Raw genomic sequence first — 20,843 nt, 5'->3', positions numbered from 1 at the left:
GTGAGTGACAATTTACAGTTTTCAGGACAGTATTAATTAGCATAATATTTAGTAGTCTGGCGCCGCACCAGTGGTGGTGTTGAAACATTATGGGGCGGGCCATTGAAGACTGGCGGGGATATTCGAGCCTTCCAAATGACGACGGAGATAGCAACGAAACTAGGAACGGATTATAGTTACATCAAATGTCATGCTTTAAGAGTAATGTAGTTTAACAATTTAGCTTGTCATGGTAACTCACAAAGTTTGACACTGTCAAGGATCGTTTTGGTAAAACGCGAATTTTCAAGGTAGGAAGAGGCGAGCTGCTAATTTACACTGCCCGGCAAGCAGCAGACTGATCTGAGTGGAGCTAGCTAGCATTATAACTAGCTAGCTAGTTTATTAGCAAGGAGGTTATTTCCAAAGGGTAGCCACTAGCTATATATGAAAATTCCGTACTTTTTCATTGATCACATTCGAGACTGTCACGAAATATCCACATCAGTAATGTACCGTAACTAGCTAGCTAATGGTGACGTTTACGGTTTCAAGTAACTACAGTAGTTAGCTACTTAGCAGAGCGGCCTTCGGTTTCCGTCTCAATGTAACGTTACGGTGACTGCTAGTTCCAAAATCCCGCTTTGTGTTTTGCACTTCCTAGCAGCTGGCTAGATAACTAGCTATCATTGTTACCTTGCTAACTGGCTACATATTAACTGTACCAATTGTCACCTAACATTTACCTTACATAGCTACCTAATATATTCTCATTTACATAACTGGTCTTATCACGAGCGTAACGTTAGATTGTCCATCCAATGTAGCTTGTGTTAACCATTTTTAAAGTAACGTTGCGTGGCAATTTAGTTAACTAGTTAGCGTTACAGTGCTTTCAGAAAGTATTCACAGCCCTTGACGTTTTCCAAGTTTGGTTCAAATGGATTTTGTCTTTTTTTTTTTTTACGATCTACACAATTCTCGTGGTAGGAAAAAATATAAAAATATATATACAAATTGAAATAAACACTATATTGATTAGATAAATGTTCAACCCCCTGAGTCAATACACATTGGAATCACCTTTTGCAGCGATTACAGTTGTGATTCTTTCTGGGTCAGTCTCTAAGAACTTTGTACACCTGGATTGTACAATATTTGCCCATTTATTTAAACGATCCTTAAAGCTCTGGTTGTTGATTATTGCTAAAAACAGCAATTTTTAAGTCTTGCCATAGATTTTCAAGCTGACTTAAGTCAAAACTGTCACTAGGCCACTCAGGAACATTCAATGTTTTCTTGGTAAGCAACTCCACTCCAGTGAATATTTGGCCTTGTGTTTTAGGTCCAGCTGAAAGGTGAATTTGTCTCACAGTTTCTGGTGGAATGCAAACTGAACCCAGTTTTCCTCTAGGATTTTTGTATACTTCGCTCTATTCAGTTTCTTTTTATGCCTTTGCCCATGACTAGCTTACCCATAACATGATGCAGCTACCACCATGCTTGAAAATATGAAGAGTGATACTCAGTGATGTTTTTGTGTTGGAATTTCCCAAACATAATGCTTTGTATTTGGTGCAAAAAGTAAAAATTCTTTGCCACATTTTTTTGCATTATTACTTTAGTCCTGTATTGCAAACAGTATGCATGTTTTTGAATATTTGTGTTCTGTACAGGCTCCCTTCTTTTCACTGTCAATTAGGTTACTATTGTGGAGTAATCCTTGTGGCAGGCCGGGTGCATGTCTGCTGACTTCGGTCACCAGCTGTACTGAGTTTCCTCCGACACATTGGTGTGGCTGGCTTCTGGGTGAAGCGAGCAGTGTGTCAATAAGCAGTGTTGCTTGGCAGGGTCGTGTTTCGGAGAACGCATGGCTCTCGACCTTTGCCTCTCCCAAGTCCGTACGGGAGTTGCAGCGATGGGACAAGACTGTAACTACCAATTGGATATCACAAAATTAGGGAGGAAAAAGGGGTAAAACATATATTGTGGAGTAACTACAATGTTGTTGATCCATCCTCTGTTATCTCCCGTCACAGCCATTAAACTGTAACTTTTAAAGTCACCATCGGCCTGACGGTGAAATCACTATCTTTGTAGTGAATGACTGCATTGATACACCATCCAAAGTGTAATTAAGAACTTCACCATGGCCAAAGGGATAGTTAATGTCTGCTTAATTTTTTTTTTACCCATTTACCAATAGGTGCCCTTTGAGAACTATTGCATAATCTCCCTCGTCTTTGTGGTTGAATATGTGTTTGAAATTCACTGTTCGATTGGGGAGCAGAGTGAGTCCATGCAATTTATTATGTGACTTGTTAAGCAAATTTTTACCCCTGAACCTATTTAGGCTTGCCATAACATAAGGGTTGAATACTTAGTGACTTGACATTTCAGCTTTTCAATTTTTATGATTTTGTAAAGGTTTCAAAAAACATATTTCCACTTTTGTGTGTAGATAAGTGACACAATCACAATTAAATACGTTTTGAATTCAGGCTGTAACTCAACAAAATGTGGGAAAAGTCAAGGGGGTGAATATTTTCTGAAAGCATTGTACATAACCTGATTTTTGTTGTCACCCTAGCTATCTGGCTCCAGGCAGCATTGCGTGCCCTACAGGGGTGTATTGTACTCATTACGCAGATTCTGTTACAAATCGTTTATTTGTATTTTTTTGTGCAACAGAAACCGTTTACTCCAAATGGAAAACCTTTTACAACAAAAACAAGTTTCTATTTGATAAATTCAGGATAATAATAACAATATATTTTACGTAGTGCTTTTCAAATGGAGGCGATGGAGGTGGACTTGCAGCTGGGAGTCCCCAGGAGGGAACCAGAACCAGATGCTATGGCAGGCAATGTAGAGCCCCCTATCATCATCCCTGACTCTGGCAGCGAAACTGAGGTTGAGGACGAGGCAGACGCGGCTCCCCTAGACCCACCACGGCTCCCGACCACCTGGGCGTTCAGTCAGAACCGAATCAGAGTGGAGGGTCAAGTTGGGCCCAGGATTAGAATGGAGGGTCATATTGGGCACAGGGTCACTACAGCAGCAGTCCGGAGGCAGCGGAGAGCCAGGTAGTTATGGTTGGACTGGAGTCACTCCCTCTAAACTGTACCGGAGACATTGTATACTTCATTGAGTACCTATTTCACCAACTCATTTATTGTTCCTGTATTGTCTGTGTATGATAAAAGGCCAGGCGTCAGGGCGCTCTACCCCACCCAGACCTCTCCCTCTGCTAGCCGCTTCCTAGATTTCCTGCTGCGAGTCCCTGCAGCCAACCCTGACTCTGGCAATACCACAGAGTCGAGCGAGTCGGAGGATGAGGCAGACCCCACAGGGCCAGTAGACCCTCACAACCCTGACGAACCTGCTGTTCCCTCCAGCCCTGGAATGAACCCTCCTGTGGCAGCCACACCACTGCAAGGCCTAAATCCTTCAGGTAAACCAACCTCGAGCTCAAGTCTGTTCCATGCATTGCCATTTTAGACTGTCACCTATGAAGAGTTAAATCTAACCATGTCTATCCTGTGGATAGATTCTAATGCAACCACAGAGGCTGCGAGGACAGAGACTGGAAATCAAGTGAATCCTGAGGTAAGACCACATTCATTGCCAGTGATAGGCCTAGAATCTTGGAGGGGAATAATATTTCCATGATTAGCTAGCTAGTGCAGTTTCTGTAGTACCATCGGCATGCTCTCTCGGTCCCCTTTCAAGAGTGTAACAGCCCCAGTGGCCACCAGTGGTGCGGCTCTTCGGTCGTCCCAAGGGGATGAGGGGGAGGGGGAGACCTGCTCTATCTGCTTTGAGCCCTGGACCACGTCAGGGGAGCACCGACTGGCCACCCTGCGCTGCGGACATCTCTTCGGCTACACCTGCATTGGCCGCTGGGTGAAGGGCCAGGGCCAGGGAGCCAAGTGTCCCCAGGTCAGTGTGCATGTCTGTCAGCCTCGGCATGTCTGAGGGCAGAGGAGTGGAGTTGCTCAGGAAGGTCTGTACTCGGTATTTGCAGTCCCTCCTAGGTGACAAAAAGCTCCTTGTTCCACTGTAATGACTGGTACCAAATTGACTCTGTGCTGGAGATGGAATTTCCTCAAGCAGTCAAAAATCATTTGAAACCTAATAAATGCCCTCTGAATTACTTAAATCTGAGAAAATACTGCCACAAACAGCTAAAATACAGTTGCATTGACTTACCATACAGACAATGATGTAATTTATTGATAAGAAAACATTCATTCAGATTATGTTTAGTCCTTATAATGACCTTAACTGCTCTGTGCATGTCTGCAGTGCAACAAGAAGGCCAAGCGCTCTGATATCGTCCTCCTGTATGCACGTAAGCTGAGGGCTTTGGACAACACAGAGCAAGAGAATATGAAGAGGTAAGGTAGCTGAGCTCCTCTTGATTTGACCTTATTCACTGCTGTGTGTAAGGAGCAGTTGAGAGAGTGATGCACACTTTTCCACAATGCATGGGAGAGGTGGGCTGCAAGTGATAGGCCTTAGTTTTCTTCAAGTAGCCAAACAACTAAACTAGACTACTTCATTGGGAAGAGGCCGAATAGCAAATATTTTGCGGTGGTGTTCAAATGTAGGCAAAGTTGTTTTTGTTCTCCTTAAAATGATCATGGTATTGCATTGTAGGCTAAACTGAAGGTTATTTTATTTTTGGGGGGGGGGGGGGGGGGGGGGTTTGTGTTTTTGCATTGAAGTGTTTCTTGTTTTCTTGGCATTTGTCAGCTTTTAAACTAAATACTAAACATCTTTTGATTTGTGAATGTGTTGGCACTAGGAACTCAGGATATTACTGACGTTACTGATGTCATGTTAGTCAGGCCTTTTGATTTATGGATCAAGCCTTAGCAGTCATTCTGATCTCATTGCCAAGGATCAGTGCTTTAGTTTGTTATGTTGCTGTCCAGCGGTGCTGAATTTGAGATGCACCTGACTGTCCATGTTTTCTATGCAATAGCCTTTTGATTTGAACATTTAGGTTATTTGTTTTAATATATATACAGTATCATTCAAAGGTTTTGACACCTACTCATTCCAGGGTTTTGCTTTATTTTTATTATTTTCAACATTGTAGAATAATAGGGAAGACACAGTATGAAATAACACATATGGAATCATATAGTAAACAAAAAAGTGTTAAACTAATCCAAATATATTTGTGATTCTTCAAAGAAGCCACCCTTTGCCTTGATGACAGCTTTGCACATGCTTGGCATTCTCTCAACCAGCTTCATGAGGTAGTCACCTGGAATGCATTTTAATTAACAGGTGTGCCATGTTAAAATGACATTTGTAGAATTTCTTAACTTCTTAATGCGTTTCAGCTAATCAGTTGTGACAAGGTAGGGGTGCTATACAGAAGATAATCTGGGCTTGGTATTTTACCAAATAGGGCTATGTCAAGAACAGCTCAAATAAGCAAAGGGAAACAACAGTCCATCATTACTTTTAAGACATGAAGGTCAGTCAATCTGGAAAATTTCAACAACGTTGAAAGTTTCTTCAAGTGCTATGAGGAAACTGGCTCTCACGAGGACCACCACAGGAAAGGAAGACCCAGAGTAATCTCTGCTGCAGAGGATACGTTCATTAGTTACCGGCCTATGAAACTGCAGCCCAAATAAATGCATCACAGAGTTCAAGCAACAGACACATCTGAACATCAACTGTTCAGAGGAGACTGTGAATCAGGCCTTCATGGTCAAATTGCTGCAAAGAAACCACTTCTAAAGGACACCAATAAGAAGAGACTTGCTTGGGCCAAGAAACACGAGCAATGGACATTAGACCGGTGGAAATCTGTCCTTTGGTCTGATGAGTCCAAATTTGAGATTCTTGGTTCCAACCACCGTGTCTTTGTGAGACACACAGTAGGTGAACGTTTGATCTCCGCATGTGTGGCTCCCACCGTGCTTTGCTGGTGACACTGTCTGTGATTTTATTTAGAATTCAAGGCACGCTTAACCAGCATGGCTACCATAGCATTCTGCATCGATACTCCATCCCATCTGGTTTGCGCTTAGTCCCACTATCATTTTTTCCCCCAACCGGTCAATGACCCAACACACCTCCAGGCTATTTGACCAAGAAGGAGAGTGATGGAGTCTTTCAAGACTATTGGAAAAGCATTACAGGTGAAGCTGGTTGAGAGAATGCGAAGTGTGCAAAGCTGTCATCAAAGCAAAGGGTGGCTAATTTGAAGAATCACAAATATAAAGTGTATTTTGATTTGTTTAACACTTTTTTTGGGGGGGTTACTACGTGATTCCATGTGTTATTTCATAGTTTTGATGTCTTCGTTGTTATTCTACAATGTAGGAAATAGTACAAATAAAGAAAAACCCTGTAATGAGTAGATGTAAACGTTTGACTGGTACTGTATGTTGCAGCACTTTTGTTTCAGTAATAAATATGTTGAAATGGAACCAAATTGTCGTCACTACACAGCTATTTTCTGCAGAAATGTTTGACCGGGTTCAAATCCATGCTCTGGCCGGGCCACTCAAGGACATTCAGAGACTTGTCCTGAAGCCACTCCTGCGTTGTCTTGGCTGTGTGCTTAGGGTTGTTGAACCTTCACCCCAGTCTGGGGTCCAGAGTGCTCTGGAGCAGGTTTTAATCAAGGATCTCTCTCTACTTTTCTCCGTTCATCTTTCCCTTGATCCTGTCTCCCAGTCCCTGCTGCTGAAAAACATCCCCACAGCATGATGCTGCCACCACCATGCTTCACTTTAGGGATGGTGCCCGGTTTCCTCTAGATGTGATGCTTGGCATTCAGGCCAAAGAGTTCAATCTTTGTTTCATCAGACCAGATAATCTTGTTTCTTGTGGTCTGAGTCTTTAGGTGCATTTTGGCAAACTCCAAGCGGGCTGTCGTGCTTTTTACTGAGGGGTAACTTCTGTCTGGCAACTCTACCATAAAGGCCTGAATGTGGTGGAGTGCTGCAGAGATAGTTGTCCTTCTGGAAGGTTCTCCCCCTCTGGAGCTCTTTCAGTGACCATCGGGTACTTGGTCACCTCCATGACAAAGGCCCTTCTCCACCGATTGCACAGTTTGGCCGGGCGGACAGCTCTGGGAAGAGTCTCGGTGGTTCCAAACTTCTTCCATTTAAGAATGATGGAGGCCACTGTGTTCTTCGGGACCTTCAATGCTGCAGACATTTTTTGGTGCTGTTCCCCGGATCTGTGCCTGGACACAATCCTGTCTCCGCGCTCTACGGACAATTCCTTCGACCTCATGGCTTGGTAATTGCTCTGACATGCACTGTCAACTGTGGGATCTTAGACAGGTGTGACTTTCCAAATCATGTCCAATCAATTGAATTTTGCACAGATGGACTCCAAGTTGTAGAAACATCTCAAGGATGATCAATGGAAACATGATGCACCTGAGCTCAATTTCGAGTCTCATAGCAAAGGTTCTAAATTCTTATGTAAAGGTACTTTAAGTATTTTTGCTTTATGGGGTATTGTGTGTAGATTGATGAGGAAAACAAATAATTCAATACATTTTAGATTAAGGTTGTAACGTAACAAAATGTGGGAAAAGTTAAGGGGTGTGAATACTTCCCAAATGCATTGTGGGTCTAATGTGATAGTTTGCCTATAATCAGCCTGAGTAGGCCTGTAACTCCATTCCTTTTTTTATTCAGAGCTTAGAGAATTAATCAAGTTGCAAATGAGCTATTGTCAGCCTGGTTAATGCGATGCATGTCTGTTGAATTGGGAGAAATCCACCCGCACTCAGCCCCGCCTCACCATCTCAACCAGCCGCTACTGCGTTGTGACCTTGGCGTACTACATACTTTTTACTATACGACGATGAGTATACCACGATGAGTGCATATTATGCAGTTTAAGGATGTAGTACACTGGTATGGGTATTCGGACACAGCCAGTGAGTCTGAATGTGTTGCTTTGTTATATGTGCAGGTCATTGGAGCAGGAGCAGTCAATGCGTAGGAATGCTGAACTAGAGTCAGCCCAGTGCCGGCTACAACTGCAGGTGATGACAGATGAATGTGGGAAACTACGCAAGCAGATACAGGTACTTTGTTCCTTTTGATGTTGTCATTGATTTATCTGTAATTCCCCCTCCCCCTTTCTCTCCCCCATCCGTTTATCAGGTAGATTAGAACAACATGCTGTAATCATTTTATATGAATCATATCTTGATTTTTCAAGGTTTTGTTGATCACATCTGGTATGCTTGAACACAGACTTCCATTGAACAGTTGGATCACTCTCTACCTTCTCTCCCAGGAGTTGAAGACGCTGATGGCTCAGCCTGGCTGTAGGCCCTCTAAGAACTCAGGGGCGCCTCTCTCTGGGCTCTCACAGAGACAGGACAGCACCCAGGGGGGCCACTACGTCTTCTCCAAGGCCGTGCTATTGTCCCAGGCGGGGGGCTGCAGGGTGCTGTCCTACTGTGAACCCCTCAGCTGCCTGCTGGCCTCCCATCCCTCCCCACACACCACACTGGTGCCCGGTAAGACCTTTGATCAGCTTTGATATGCTTTCAGTACAGAATAACTGTGTGAATTTTTGCATAGATTTGAAAATATTGAGGGCATATTTTCAACTGTCTGAAATATTTGCTACCTCCCAAGAAGCATTTCTGAGTTTTGTAAGACATTTCTTGGAATCATTTCTCTCCTTCCCTCACGCTCTCGGTCTCTCTCTTCCTCTCTCTGTGTCTCCCTGCCAGGCTATGGTGTGAAGAAGGTGAGTACGGTGAATCTGAAGGCATGCCAGTATGTTCCCATCCATGTTAAACAGATCAGAGGCCTGACATTCAACAGACAAGCTGACAGCCTCCTGCTCTCTGCTGCCCTGGACAACACCATCAAACTCACCAGGTAACCACAAGAGACAGATAGTCAGTCAGTGTCCAAGCAGAGAGATTTATCAGGACAGTTTATTTCAGAATGGTGTTGACTTAATAGCCCCAGGCTCTGATGGAGAAGAACATTGCACTTGTTAAGGTAGAACATTCTTTGATTGCAAAAATCAATCAGACCTAGATTGAAAACAAAACGCTGATGGTTTAAAGGACAGTATTTATTTATTTATTCATTTCTCACCTGCAGTCTAATGACCAACACAGTGGTGCAGACGTACAACACGGGTAAGCCAGTGTGGAGCTGTTGCTGGTGCCTGGACAACAACAACTACGTGTACGCTGGTCTCAGTAACGGCTCTGTGCTGGTGTATGATACCAGAGACACCAGCACACATGTCCAGGAGCTGCAGCCACTACGCTCTAGGTAAGTCTGATACCCAGACCAGGGGTCATAGGTCAGCTAGTCTATTCTCAACCACAGTTTGTCCCACTACACCTACAGTTGAAGTCGGAAGATTACATACACTTAGGTTGGAGACATTAAAACTCGTTTTTTAACCACTCGCAAATTTCTTGTTAACAATCTAAAGTTTTGGCAAGTCAGTTAGGACATCTACTTTGTGCATGATGCAAGTAATTTTTCCAACAATTGTTTACAGACAGATTATTTCACTTATAATTCACTGTATCACAATTTCTTTGGGTCAGAAGTTTACATACACTAAGTTGACTGTGACTTTAAACAGCTTGAAAATCTTTAGGAGCAATTTCCAAACGCCTGAAGATACCACGTTCATCTGTACAAACAATAGTACACAAGTATAAACACCATGGGACCACGCAGCCGCCATACCGCTTTTCAAGGAGACGCGTTTTGTCTCCTAGAGATGAATATACTTTGGTAATAAAAGTGCAAATCAATCCCAGAACAGCAGCAAAGGACCTTGTGAAGATGCTGGAGGAAACGGGTACAAAAGTATCTATATCCACATTAAAACGAGTCCTATATCGACACAACCTGAAAGGCCGCTCAGCAAGGAAGAAGCCACTGCTCCAAAACCGCCATAAAAAAGCCAGACTACGGTATGCAATTGCACATGGAGACAAAGATCGTAATTTTTGGAGAAATGTCCTCTGGTTTGATGAAAAAAAAATAGAACTGTTTGGCCATAATGACCATCATTATGTTTGGAGGAAAAAGGGGGATGCTTGCAAGCCGAAAAACACCATCCTGACCGTGATGCAGGGGGGTGGCAGCATCATGTTGTGGGGGTGCTTTGCTGCAGGAGGGACTGGTGCACTTCAGAAAATAGATAGCATTATGTGGATATATTGAAGCATCATCTCAAAACATCAGTCAGGAAGTTAAAGCTTGGTGGCCAATGGATCTTCCAAATGGACAATGACTCCAAGCACACTTCCAAAGTTGTGGCAAAATGGCTTAAGGACAACAAAGTCAAGGTATTGGAGTGGCCATCACAAAGCCCTGACCTCAATCCTATAGAAAATTTGTGGGCTGAACTGAAAAGGCGTGTGCGAGCAAGGAGGCCTACAAACCTGACTCAGTTACACCAGCTCTGTCAGGAGGAATGGGCCTAAATTCACCCAACTTGTGGAAGGCTACCTGAAACGTTTGACCCAAGTTAAACAATTTAAAGGCAATGCTACCAAATACTTAATGAGTGTATGTAAACTTCTGACCCACTGGGAATGTGATGAAAGAAATAAAAGCTGAAATAAATCATACTCTCTACTATTATTCTGACATTTCACATTCTTAAAATCAAGTGGTGATCCTAACTGACCTAAGACTGGGATTTTTTACTAGGATTAAATGTCAGGAATTGTGGAAAACTGAGTTTAAATGTATTTGGCTAAGGTGTATGTAAACTTCCGACTTCAACTGTATCTATATTAGGGGTCAACCGATGAATTTTCAACGCCGATACCGATTATTGGAGGACCAAAAACAGCCGATACCGATTTAATCGGACGATTAAAAAATATATATATATATAATAAAAAAATATATAAAAAAATAATAAATTAATAATAATTAATAATAATAATAATAATAATAATAATAATAATAATAATAATAATAATAATAATAATAATAATAATAATAAAAAATATAAAAAAATATATATATTTGTAATAATGACAATTACAACTATACTGAATGAACACTTATTTTAACTTAATATAATACATCAATAAAATATATTAAGCCTCAAAAAATTATGAAACATGTTCAATTTAGTTTAAATAATGCAAAAACAAAGTGTTGGAAAGAAAGTAAAAGTGCAATACGTGCCATGTAAAAAAGCTAACGTTTAAGTTTCTTGCTCAGAACATGAGAACATATGAAAGCTGGTGGTTCCTTTTTAACATGAGTCTTCAATATTCCCAGGTAAGAAGTTTTAGGTTGTAGTTATAGGAATTATAGGACTATTTCTCTCTATACGATTTGTATTTCATATACCTTTGACTTTTTGCTGTTCTTATAGGCACTTTAGTATTGCCAGTGTAACAGTATAGCTTCCGTCCCTCTCCTCGCCCCTACCTGGGCTCGAACCAGGAACACATCGACAACAGCCACCCTCGAAGCAGCGTTACCCATCGCTCCAAAAAATCCACGTGGGAACAACTACTCCGTCTCAGAGCGAGTGACATTTGAAACACTATTAGCGCGCACCCCGCTAACTAATGAATGCTTACGAGCCTGCTGGTGCCTACCATCGCTCAGTCAGACTGCACTATCAAATCATAGATTTAATTATAACATAACACACAGAAATACGAGCTGTATGTCATTAATATGGTTGAATCCGGAAACTATCATCTTGAAAACAAGATGTTTATTCTTTCAGTGAAATACGGAACCTTTCCGTATTTTATCTAATGGGTGGCATCCATAAGTCTCAACATTCCTGTTACATTGCACAACCTTCAATGTTATGTCATAATTAGGTAAAATTCTGGCAAATTAGGCAGCCCAAACTGTTGCATATACACCGACTCTGCGTGCAATGAATGCAAGAGAAGTGACACAATTTCACCTGGTTAATATTGCCTGCTAACTTGGATTTATTTTAGCTAAATATGCAGGTTTAAAAATATATACTTCTGTGTATTGATTTTAAGGAAGGCATTGATGTTTATGGTTAGGTACACGTTGGAGCAACGACAGTCCTTTTTTGCGAATGCGCACCGCATTGATTATATGCAACGCAGGACACGCTAGATAAACTAGTAATATCAACCATGTGTAGTTATAACTAGTGATTATGATTGATTGATTGTTTTTTATAAGATAAGTTTAAATCTGTCGTTCTGACCCTGAACAAGGCAGTTAGCCTAAGAACTGTGGGTTGTCATTGAAAATAAGAATGTGTTCTTAACGGACTTACCTAGTTAAATACAGATTAAATAAAGGTGTAAAAAAATCGTCTTCCAAAAATAACGATTTCCGATTGTTGTGACAACTTGAAATCGGCCCTAATTAATCAGTCGACCTCTAATCTATATATCCTACAGTGCCTTCAAAAAGTGTTCTTCCCTTGGACTTTTTCACATTGTGTTGTGGTACTGCCTGTATTTAAAATGGATTACATTTAGATTTTGCCACTAGCCTACATGCAACACCCCATAATGTGAAAGTGGAATTATGTTTTTGAATTTTTTTTACAAATGAATGAAAAGTTGAAATGTCTTGAGTCCTAAGTATTCAACCCCTATTTTTATTGCAAGACTAAATATGTTCAGGAGTAAAAATTTGCTTCACAAGTTGCGTGGACTCAATAATAGTGTTTGATTGACTACCTCGTCTCTGCACCCTACACATTCAAAAGACTGGAGGTTTTCCAATGCCTCGTAAAGAAGGGAACCTCTTGGTAGATGGGTTAAAAGGAATAGCAGACATCGATTATCCCTATGAGCATGGTGAAGTTATTAATGACACTTTGGGTGGTGTATCAATACACCAAGTCAATACAAAGATACAGGTATCCTTCCTGACTGTTGCCAGGGAGGAAGGAAACTGCCTAGCAATTTCACCATGAGGCCAATGGTGACTTTAAAACCATTAGAGTTTAATGGCTGTGATAGGAGAAAAGGAGGATGGATCAACAACATGGTAGTTACTCCACAACACTAACCTAATTGAGAGTGAAAAGGAAGAAGCCTGTACAGAATAACATTTTTTCAAAATATTAATTATGTTTGCAACAAGGCGCTCAAGTAATTCTGTAATTGTTATTTTTGGGGCAAATCCAATACATTACCGAGTACCACTCTCCATATTTTCAAGCATGTTGGTGGCTGCATCATGTTATGGGTATGTTTGAAATCGTTAAAGACTGGGGAGTTTTTCAGGATAAAAAAGAAACGTAATGGAGTTAAGCACAGGCAAAGTCCTACAGGAAAACCTGGATGTCTGCTTTCTACCAGAATTTATATTTCAGCAGGACAATAACCTACAACACAAGGGCCAAATACACGCACTGGAGTTGCTTATCAAAAAGACAGTGAATGTTCCTGAGTGGTCGAGTTAGTTGATTTTAAAATCTGTCAAGACTTGAAAATGGTTGTCGAGGAATGATCAACAATCCAGGTGTGCAAAGCTCCAAGAGACTTACTCAGAAAGACTCACAGCTGTAATCGCTGCCAAAGGTGCTTCTACAGTGTTGACCCACCGGGTGTGAATACTTATGTAAATGAGATTTCTGGATTTCATTTTCAATACATTTGAGAGAATCTAAAAACATGTTTTCACTTTGTCATTATGGGGTATTTTATTTTATTTTATTTCACCTTTATTTAACCAGGTAGGCTAGTTGAGAACAAGTTCTCATTTACAATTGCGACCTGGCCAAGATAAAGCAAAGCAGTTCGACACATACAACGACACAGAGTTACACATGGAGTAGAACAAACATACAGTCAATAATACAGTATAAACAAGTCTATATACGATGTGAGCAAATGAGGTGAGATAAGGGAGGTAAAGGCAAAAAGGCCATGGTGGCAAAGTAAATACAATATAGCAAGTAAAACACTGGAATGGTAGATTTGCAATGTAGATGGGTGAGGGAAAAATATTTTAAATCCATTTTGAATTTAGGCTGCAACACAACAGAATGTGGAATAAGTCCGTGGGTAAGAGTACTTTCTGAAGTCATTGTAGCTAGGGCCCAGAGGTTTTCCTCAGGACCACAGGATCTGACCAGAAAAAGTTAGATTGGTATTTTATTTTCAGCAGTTAGGTTTTGCTACTCATTCTCAAAGATGGTTAAATGTTATGTACATGGTGTGTGATGTTTTTCACATGGTGTAACACATATACAGTGTGTGATTTAAAAACACAAGGCCAAACAATGACCTCTGGCTCCTCCCAGGTGTCCCGTGGCCTCACTGTCCTACGTGCCTCGCGCCTCCTCCAGCTCGTTCCCGTGCGGCGGCCTCATCGCAGGTTCTCTGGAGGGGGGCTGCTTCTGGGAGCAGGTGGACGGCACCACTTACAGACCCCACATTTTGCCCCTGGAGACAGGAGGCTGCACAGACATCCAGGTGGAGCCAGAGAGCAGACACTGTCTGGTCACCTACAGACCAGGTGAGAGACAATGAAGCACTGTCTGTAGCTCCTTTTCTTTACTAAAGTGTGTCATCATAATGTTTTACTGTTGGCAACCGGTTGTGTTCAGCTCTTCTCTACTTAGAGCTAATCGAACACGAAGTGCTAGCAGAGTGTGTGTGTGTGAGATTTTTTTTGTTGGTTATAAAAGGTTGTGTGTGATTACGTAGTGTACAACTTTTGCAGTTTAATTCCCATGTTCCAAATAGGAAATACTATTTTTCATTGCATTTTCAAAAATGTTTGCGTTATATAGCGAATGTGCCCACTCTGGTCTTGGCACATGTGCTCTAGCCAACAGCGTGCGGATACAGTGCGAGTATAGCCTACTACATGATGAGATTATTATAGACAAAAGAGCAAGATTATTTTTATTTGTCAAATGGCAGCCATCATCATGTCACCAGAATAAGACCCTCGATATTTATTGGGAAGCAGCATCAAGCTCATCACCGTGCACTTTCACCACCCTGTTATGCTCATCGTAACTTATATTATCTGTAACCTAAAATTGCATGGTTTCCTGAGTTGTAGTGGGAGGACCACACACCATATCATCGCGTTACTCCAAGTTTACTCTATGATGGTTATTATATCAATATGTCGCTTAAGTGTTTTCACAGCCATTTCTCACACAATTAATTTTACCGACACAAAAAGATCCCACCATGTCGAATGAACAAATTATATGTTGGCATTTATAAAAAATAAAATATTTTGTCTGATTACAATTCTGCTTGATACTGCTGCCAGAGTCTTTGTTGGATACAGGAAATCTGCCCACTCTCATAGTAGTCCTGGCTTCTGTCCACTGGCTGCAGGATTGATTCTAATATCTCTAAGCTCGGCATGAACTAAAGCTTGAATTCCCCAGTAGCTCTCTAGGACCGGGGTCGGTGTTGACCACTAGCAGCAGTATTTTGACTGACAGTCTCTGTGTTTGACCCCATGTGACCCCAGGGCGCTCCAACCCGTCTCTGCGTTGTGTTCTGATGGAGCTGAACAGGACTCTACAGCAGGATGCGGCCCAGGAGCCCTTGTGTTCCTGCTACCCTGTCCAGACCTTCAGCGCCGGCTCCTCATGCAAAGTGCTCACCAAGAACGCTGTGTTCAGAAGCCCAGCCGGGGAGGGCTCCACTTTGGTCTGTGCCGGGGACGAGTCCACTAACTCCACCATGGTGAGTCGTGTGTGTGTGTGTGTGTGTGTGTATTCACACACGTATACAATGGTGAGCATTGACTGGCAATGATTTAAATTCTGTTTATCACTTGTGTACAGAATCGTGGGCATTGGCAATAATAATTGTTTTGTGAACATCTGTATGCAGCACTGAAAACAGGGTCAAGGAAATCATGGTCCACTATGGAGACAGGGAGCACATTGTGTCAGTCATTACAGATAGAGACCTAAACTTTCACCCACTGCTGCGATTAGGGAAGAATCAATGGTTCAACTGTTTTGTAGTTGAAAGAACTCAATAATACTGAGAGGCATATGACTCTGATTTGAGGCAGTTTGGAGATAAAAAAAAAAATGAAACGGCATCAAATCAAATTTAATTTGTCACATACACATGGTTAGCAGATGTTAATGCGAGTATAGCGAAATGCTTGTGCTTCTAGTTCCGACAGTGCAGTAATAACCAACGAGTAACCTAACAATTCCACAACTACTACCTTATATACACACAAGTGTAAAGGGATAAAGAATATGTACATAAAGATATATGAAGGAGTGATGGTACAGAACGGCATAGGCAAGATGCAGTAGATGGTATAGAGTACGGTATATACATATGAGATGAGTAATGTAGGGTATGTAAACATTATATTAAGTGGCATTGTTTAAAGTGGCTAGTGATACATTTTTACATCAATTTCCATCAATTCACTAATTAAAGTGGCTGGAGTTGAGTCAGTGTGTTGGCAGCAGCCACTCAATGTTAGTGATGGCTGTTTAACAGTCTGATGGCCTTGAGATAGAAGCTGTTTTTCAGTCTCTTGGTCCCTGCTTTGATGCACCTGTACTGACCTCGCCTTCTGGATGATAGCGGGGTGAACAGGCAGTGGCTCGGATGGTTGTTGTCCTTGATGATCTTTATGGCCTTCCTGTGACATTGGGTGGTGTAGGTGTCCTGGAGGGCAGGTAGTTTGCCCCCGGTGATGCGTTGTGCAGACCTCACTACCCTCTGGAGAGCCTCACGGTTGTGGGCGGAGCAGTTGCCGTACCAGATGGTGATACAGCCCGACAGGATGCTCTCGATTGTGCATCTGTAGAAGTTTGTGAGTGCTTTTGGTAACAAGCCAAATTTCTTCAGCCTCCTGAGGTTGAAGAGGCGCTACTGCGCCTTCTTCACAACACCGTCTGTGTGGGTGGACCAATTCAGTTTGTCCGTGATGTGTACGCCGAGGAACTTAACTTTCCACCTTCTCCACCGCTGTACCGTCGATGTGGATAGGGGGGGTGCTCCCTCTGCTGTTTCCTGAAGTCCACAATCATCTCATTTGTTTTGTTGACGTTGAGTGTGAGGTTATTTTCCTGACACCACACTCCGAGGGCCCTCACCTCCTCCCTGTAGGCCGTCTCGTCGTTGTTGGTAATCAAGCCTACCACTGTAGTGTTGTCCACAAACTTGATGATTGAGTTGGAGGCGTGCATGGCCACGCAGTCGTGGGTGAACAGGGAGTACAGGAGAGGGCTCCGAACACACCCTTGTGGGGCCCCAGTGTTGGGGATCAGCGGGGTGGCGGTGTCATTACCTACCCTCGCCACCTGGGGGCGGCCCATCTGGACGTCCAGTACCCAGTTGCACAGGGCGGGGTCGACACCCAGGGTCTCGAGCTTGATGACGAGTTTGGAGGGTAATATGGTGTTAAATGCTGAGCTGTAGTCAATGAACAGCATTCTCACATGGGTATTCCTCTTGTCCAGATGGGTTAGGGCCGTGTGCAGTGTGGTTGCGATTGTGTCGTCTGTGAACCTATTGGGGCAAATTGGAGTGGGTCTAGGGTGTCAGGTAGGGTGGAGGTGATATGGTCCTTGACTAGTCTCTCAAAGCACTTCATGATGACGGAAGTGAGTGCAACGGGGCGGTAGTCGTTTAGCTCAGTTACCTTAGCTCTCTTGGGAACAGGAACAATGGTGGCCCTCTTGAAGCATGTGGGAACAGCAGACTGGGATAAGGAGAGATTGAATATGTCCGAAAACACACCAGCCAGCTGGTCTGGGCATGCTCTGGGGATGCCGTCTGCGAGAGTTAACTTCTTATGGCTGCAATCCCGTTAACGGGAGCGATATGACAACAGCCAGTCAAAGTGTAGGGCACCATTTTCAAAACATAAATCTCATAAAACATTCCTCAAACATACATGAATTTCATATCATTGTAAAGCTATTCTTGTTGTTAATCCCACCAGTGTCCGATCTCAAATATGCTTTACAGCAAAAGCACCACAAACGATTATGTTAGGTCACAACATACAGCCACAGAAAAACACAGCCATATTTTTTACCCCAGCCAAAGAGAGGAGTTTCAAAAAGCAGAAGAGATAAAACGAACACTAACCTTTAATGATCTTCATCAGATGACGCTAATAGGACTTCATGTTACACAATACATGTATGTTTTGTTTGATAAGGTTCATATTTATCAAAATATGAGTTTAAATTGGCGCGTTACATTCACTAGTTCCAAAAACATCCAGTGATTTTGCATAGCCACATCATTCAACAGATATACTCATCATAAATGTAGATGATAATACAAGTTATACACATGGAATTATAGATATACCTCTCCTTAATGCAACCGCTGTGTCTGATTTCAAAAAAACTTTACGGAATAAGCCAGCCATGCAATAATCTGAGATGGCGCTCAGAAACATTTGTCACAATAGCCGCCATGTTGACGTCAACATAAACAATAAATGACATAATAAATATTCCCTTACCTTTGATCTACATCAGAAAGCACTCCAGGAATCCCAAGTCCACAATAAATGTTTATTTTGTTCGAAAATGTCCTCTATGTCCAAATACCTTCTTTTGTTAGCGCGTTTGGTATACATATCCAAACGCTCATTCTGGTCAGTGTTACATCGGACAGAAACTTCAAAAGGTTATATTACAGGTCGATGAAACATTTCAAACTATGTATATATACGGCTGTGATTATAATCGAAGAGAATTCCCTTGGTAGATAATGCGGTCGACATTTGATTGTGAAGGACTTGAGTTCCTGTATGTTGTTATGATCACACCACATCTCGTTAATCATAAGGCATACGCCCCCGCCCCTCTTCTTACCAGAAAGATGCTTGTGTCAGTCGGCACGAAGCGTGAAGAAACCAGCTGGCTGCACCGACTCCGTTAGCGTCTCTCGAGTGAGCCATGTTTCCGTGAAGCAAAGAACGGGAGTCTCTGATCAAGAGCTTCACATTGATCTATTGATTCTAATCATGTAATTTTGTTCCAGGTGTGGGATGCAGGGAGTGGATCCCTGATTCAGAAGTTGCCTGCTGACCTCCCAGTGTTGGACATCTGCCCGTTTGAGGTGAATCAGGGCAGTTACCTGGCCTCGCTCACTGAGAAGATGCTCAAAATCTACAAGTGGGAATAAGGAGAGATTATGGAAAACACACACCACCAGCATAGAGCATGTATGAGTAGCGCAGCTGCTGCACTGTATAAATGGCATCCATTTAAAACAGCTTTTAATTAGACTACAGAGAAGCCTTTGTTGGGTTTGCTTTGCAGTGGAGGGACTGGAGAGATATCACACTGCTGCACTGTTATCAACAAACTGATAGCTGGAGTGCCGGTACAGCTACACCACTGTCCTAAATGTTTACATTTGAGGATAACTGAAAACGTCCCATCAAAATGAACAAAAATGACACAACAGATATAGTACAGCAAGATTAGGGTTTCCTACCCACTCATCACTACCCAGCGTTTTGCTCTGTAGCTTTTCCTCTGGATGTGAATATGAATCTGTTTTTGTCAGCCATGCTGCTGATGTTTGTTTTAATTTCGCAATGTTGTGTTTCTTCACTGGGCCATGTTCAGTTGCCAAACGTTCTTGAACGTTGCAGATAGAAATTCCATGAATAGAACCGATGTGAGTCCTTACTGTACATATCAGAGGCATGTTTGAGCTACATTGCCATGTTTGAGCTATTTCTATCTGAATGTTCCAAAATGTTAAATCCTGCTGAATGTGCTCCTGGTCTTAGGCTGCGTTCACACAGGCAGCCCAATTGTGGGGCACATTCAACAGGATTGAACGTTTTGGAACGTTTAGATAGGAAAGCTATGTAGATAAAACATGTCTCTCTGATATGTAGAATAAGGAATGCAATCGGCTCTTCATTACATTTTCTATCTGCAACGTTCAAGAACGTTTGGCAACTGAACATGGTCCTAATCTTTGTTCCACTAATTCCATGGTCAAAAGTCCAATCACATCAGATCTTTTCATATCTTTTTCATAGCTGATCTGGTTGGTCAAAAGACACATTTAGTGAAGAAAATATCAGAAATGGGCTGCCTGTCTAAACGCAACCTTTGAGATGGATCCATGGATGAAAATCAGGACATCTATAGCTAACAAGTTACATTTCCTGTATTCTGATTCGAGCCTGATCAGCAGGCTTTTTCAAAAATCTTAAAAATATACTAAAAATGATTTGCTTATTTTAGATCCAGAGGAAATTATATATACATGTATGTTTTATACCAAATGTTTACAATTTCAAATGTAATAAAATATAAATCATTGGTTATTGTTCATCCTGATGTTGGTTGGGGTGATATCCAGATTGTCTTAACTTTATACTGACCTTGTGCCATTCCAGGATAGTTTGTAATACTGACACTGAACACAAGGGGCGCTATTTTCAAACCCCACTGATGCGCTGTAATCCAAAGGTTAGCAATGCTAACAAGTACACGTAAAATACCATAGAAAATGCTAACAACCGTATTGTGAACATTTTGTACAGTTTCTGACCTAAACTATACAAGTAACTAAAAATGCTACACACAAAACAGACTGACTTAATAGTTATAAGATATTTAGTTGTGAGTTCCAAATGTAAGTACATCACCATACATCATCATGCTGCACAACAGTGAGTGAGTGACACTTAAGGCTCTGGTCTCGTCATTGTGTGCTTGTAAACAAACACGTGACTGGGTACTGCCTGTAAGCTTCATAATAATGTGACTGGTGAGATGAAGAATGCAATGTTCTTTATCTCCTAACATTGCACAAGTTGACTGCAGGTATGTACTTAAAAATATTCCCATTTATAAATTTTTTTAACTGTTTTGATGGTATTAAAAAACCCTCG

At 41.9% G+C, this 20,843-nt stretch overlaps 1 protein-coding gene across 1 annotated transcript; it reads left to right on the top strand.

Annotated features, from left to right (window-relative positions):
* The first annotated feature begins 69 nt into the window (after positions 1-69).
* LOC110521373 (E3 ubiquitin-protein ligase rfwd3.S) lies at positions 70-20,268 on the top strand. Its single transcript, XM_021598878.3, has 13 exons — positions 70-290; positions 2,763-3,065; positions 3,186-3,433; positions 3,530-3,588; positions 3,712-3,921; positions 4,288-4,379; positions 7,945-8,059; positions 8,275-8,500; positions 8,720-8,870; positions 9,102-9,278; positions 14,254-14,468; positions 15,450-15,667; positions 18,965-20,268. The coding sequence occupies exons 2-13, from the start codon at positions 2,773-2,775 to the stop codon at positions 19,106-19,108; spliced, it is 2,148 nt and encodes a 715-aa protein (XP_021454553.1). The 5' UTR covers positions 70-290; positions 2,763-2,772; the 3' UTR covers positions 19,109-20,268.
* The last annotated feature ends 575 nt before the right edge of the window (positions 20,269-20,843 follow it).

Source organism: Oncorhynchus mykiss, chromosome 4 (genome assembly GCF_057628025.1).
Source record: "Oncorhynchus mykiss isolate SJ-2025 chromosome 4, ASM5762802v1, whole genome shotgun sequence".
Taxonomy (NCBI): domain Eukaryota; kingdom Metazoa; phylum Chordata; class Actinopteri; order Salmoniformes; family Salmonidae; genus Oncorhynchus; species Oncorhynchus mykiss.
This window is presented reverse-complemented; position numbering and strand designations above follow the sequence as displayed.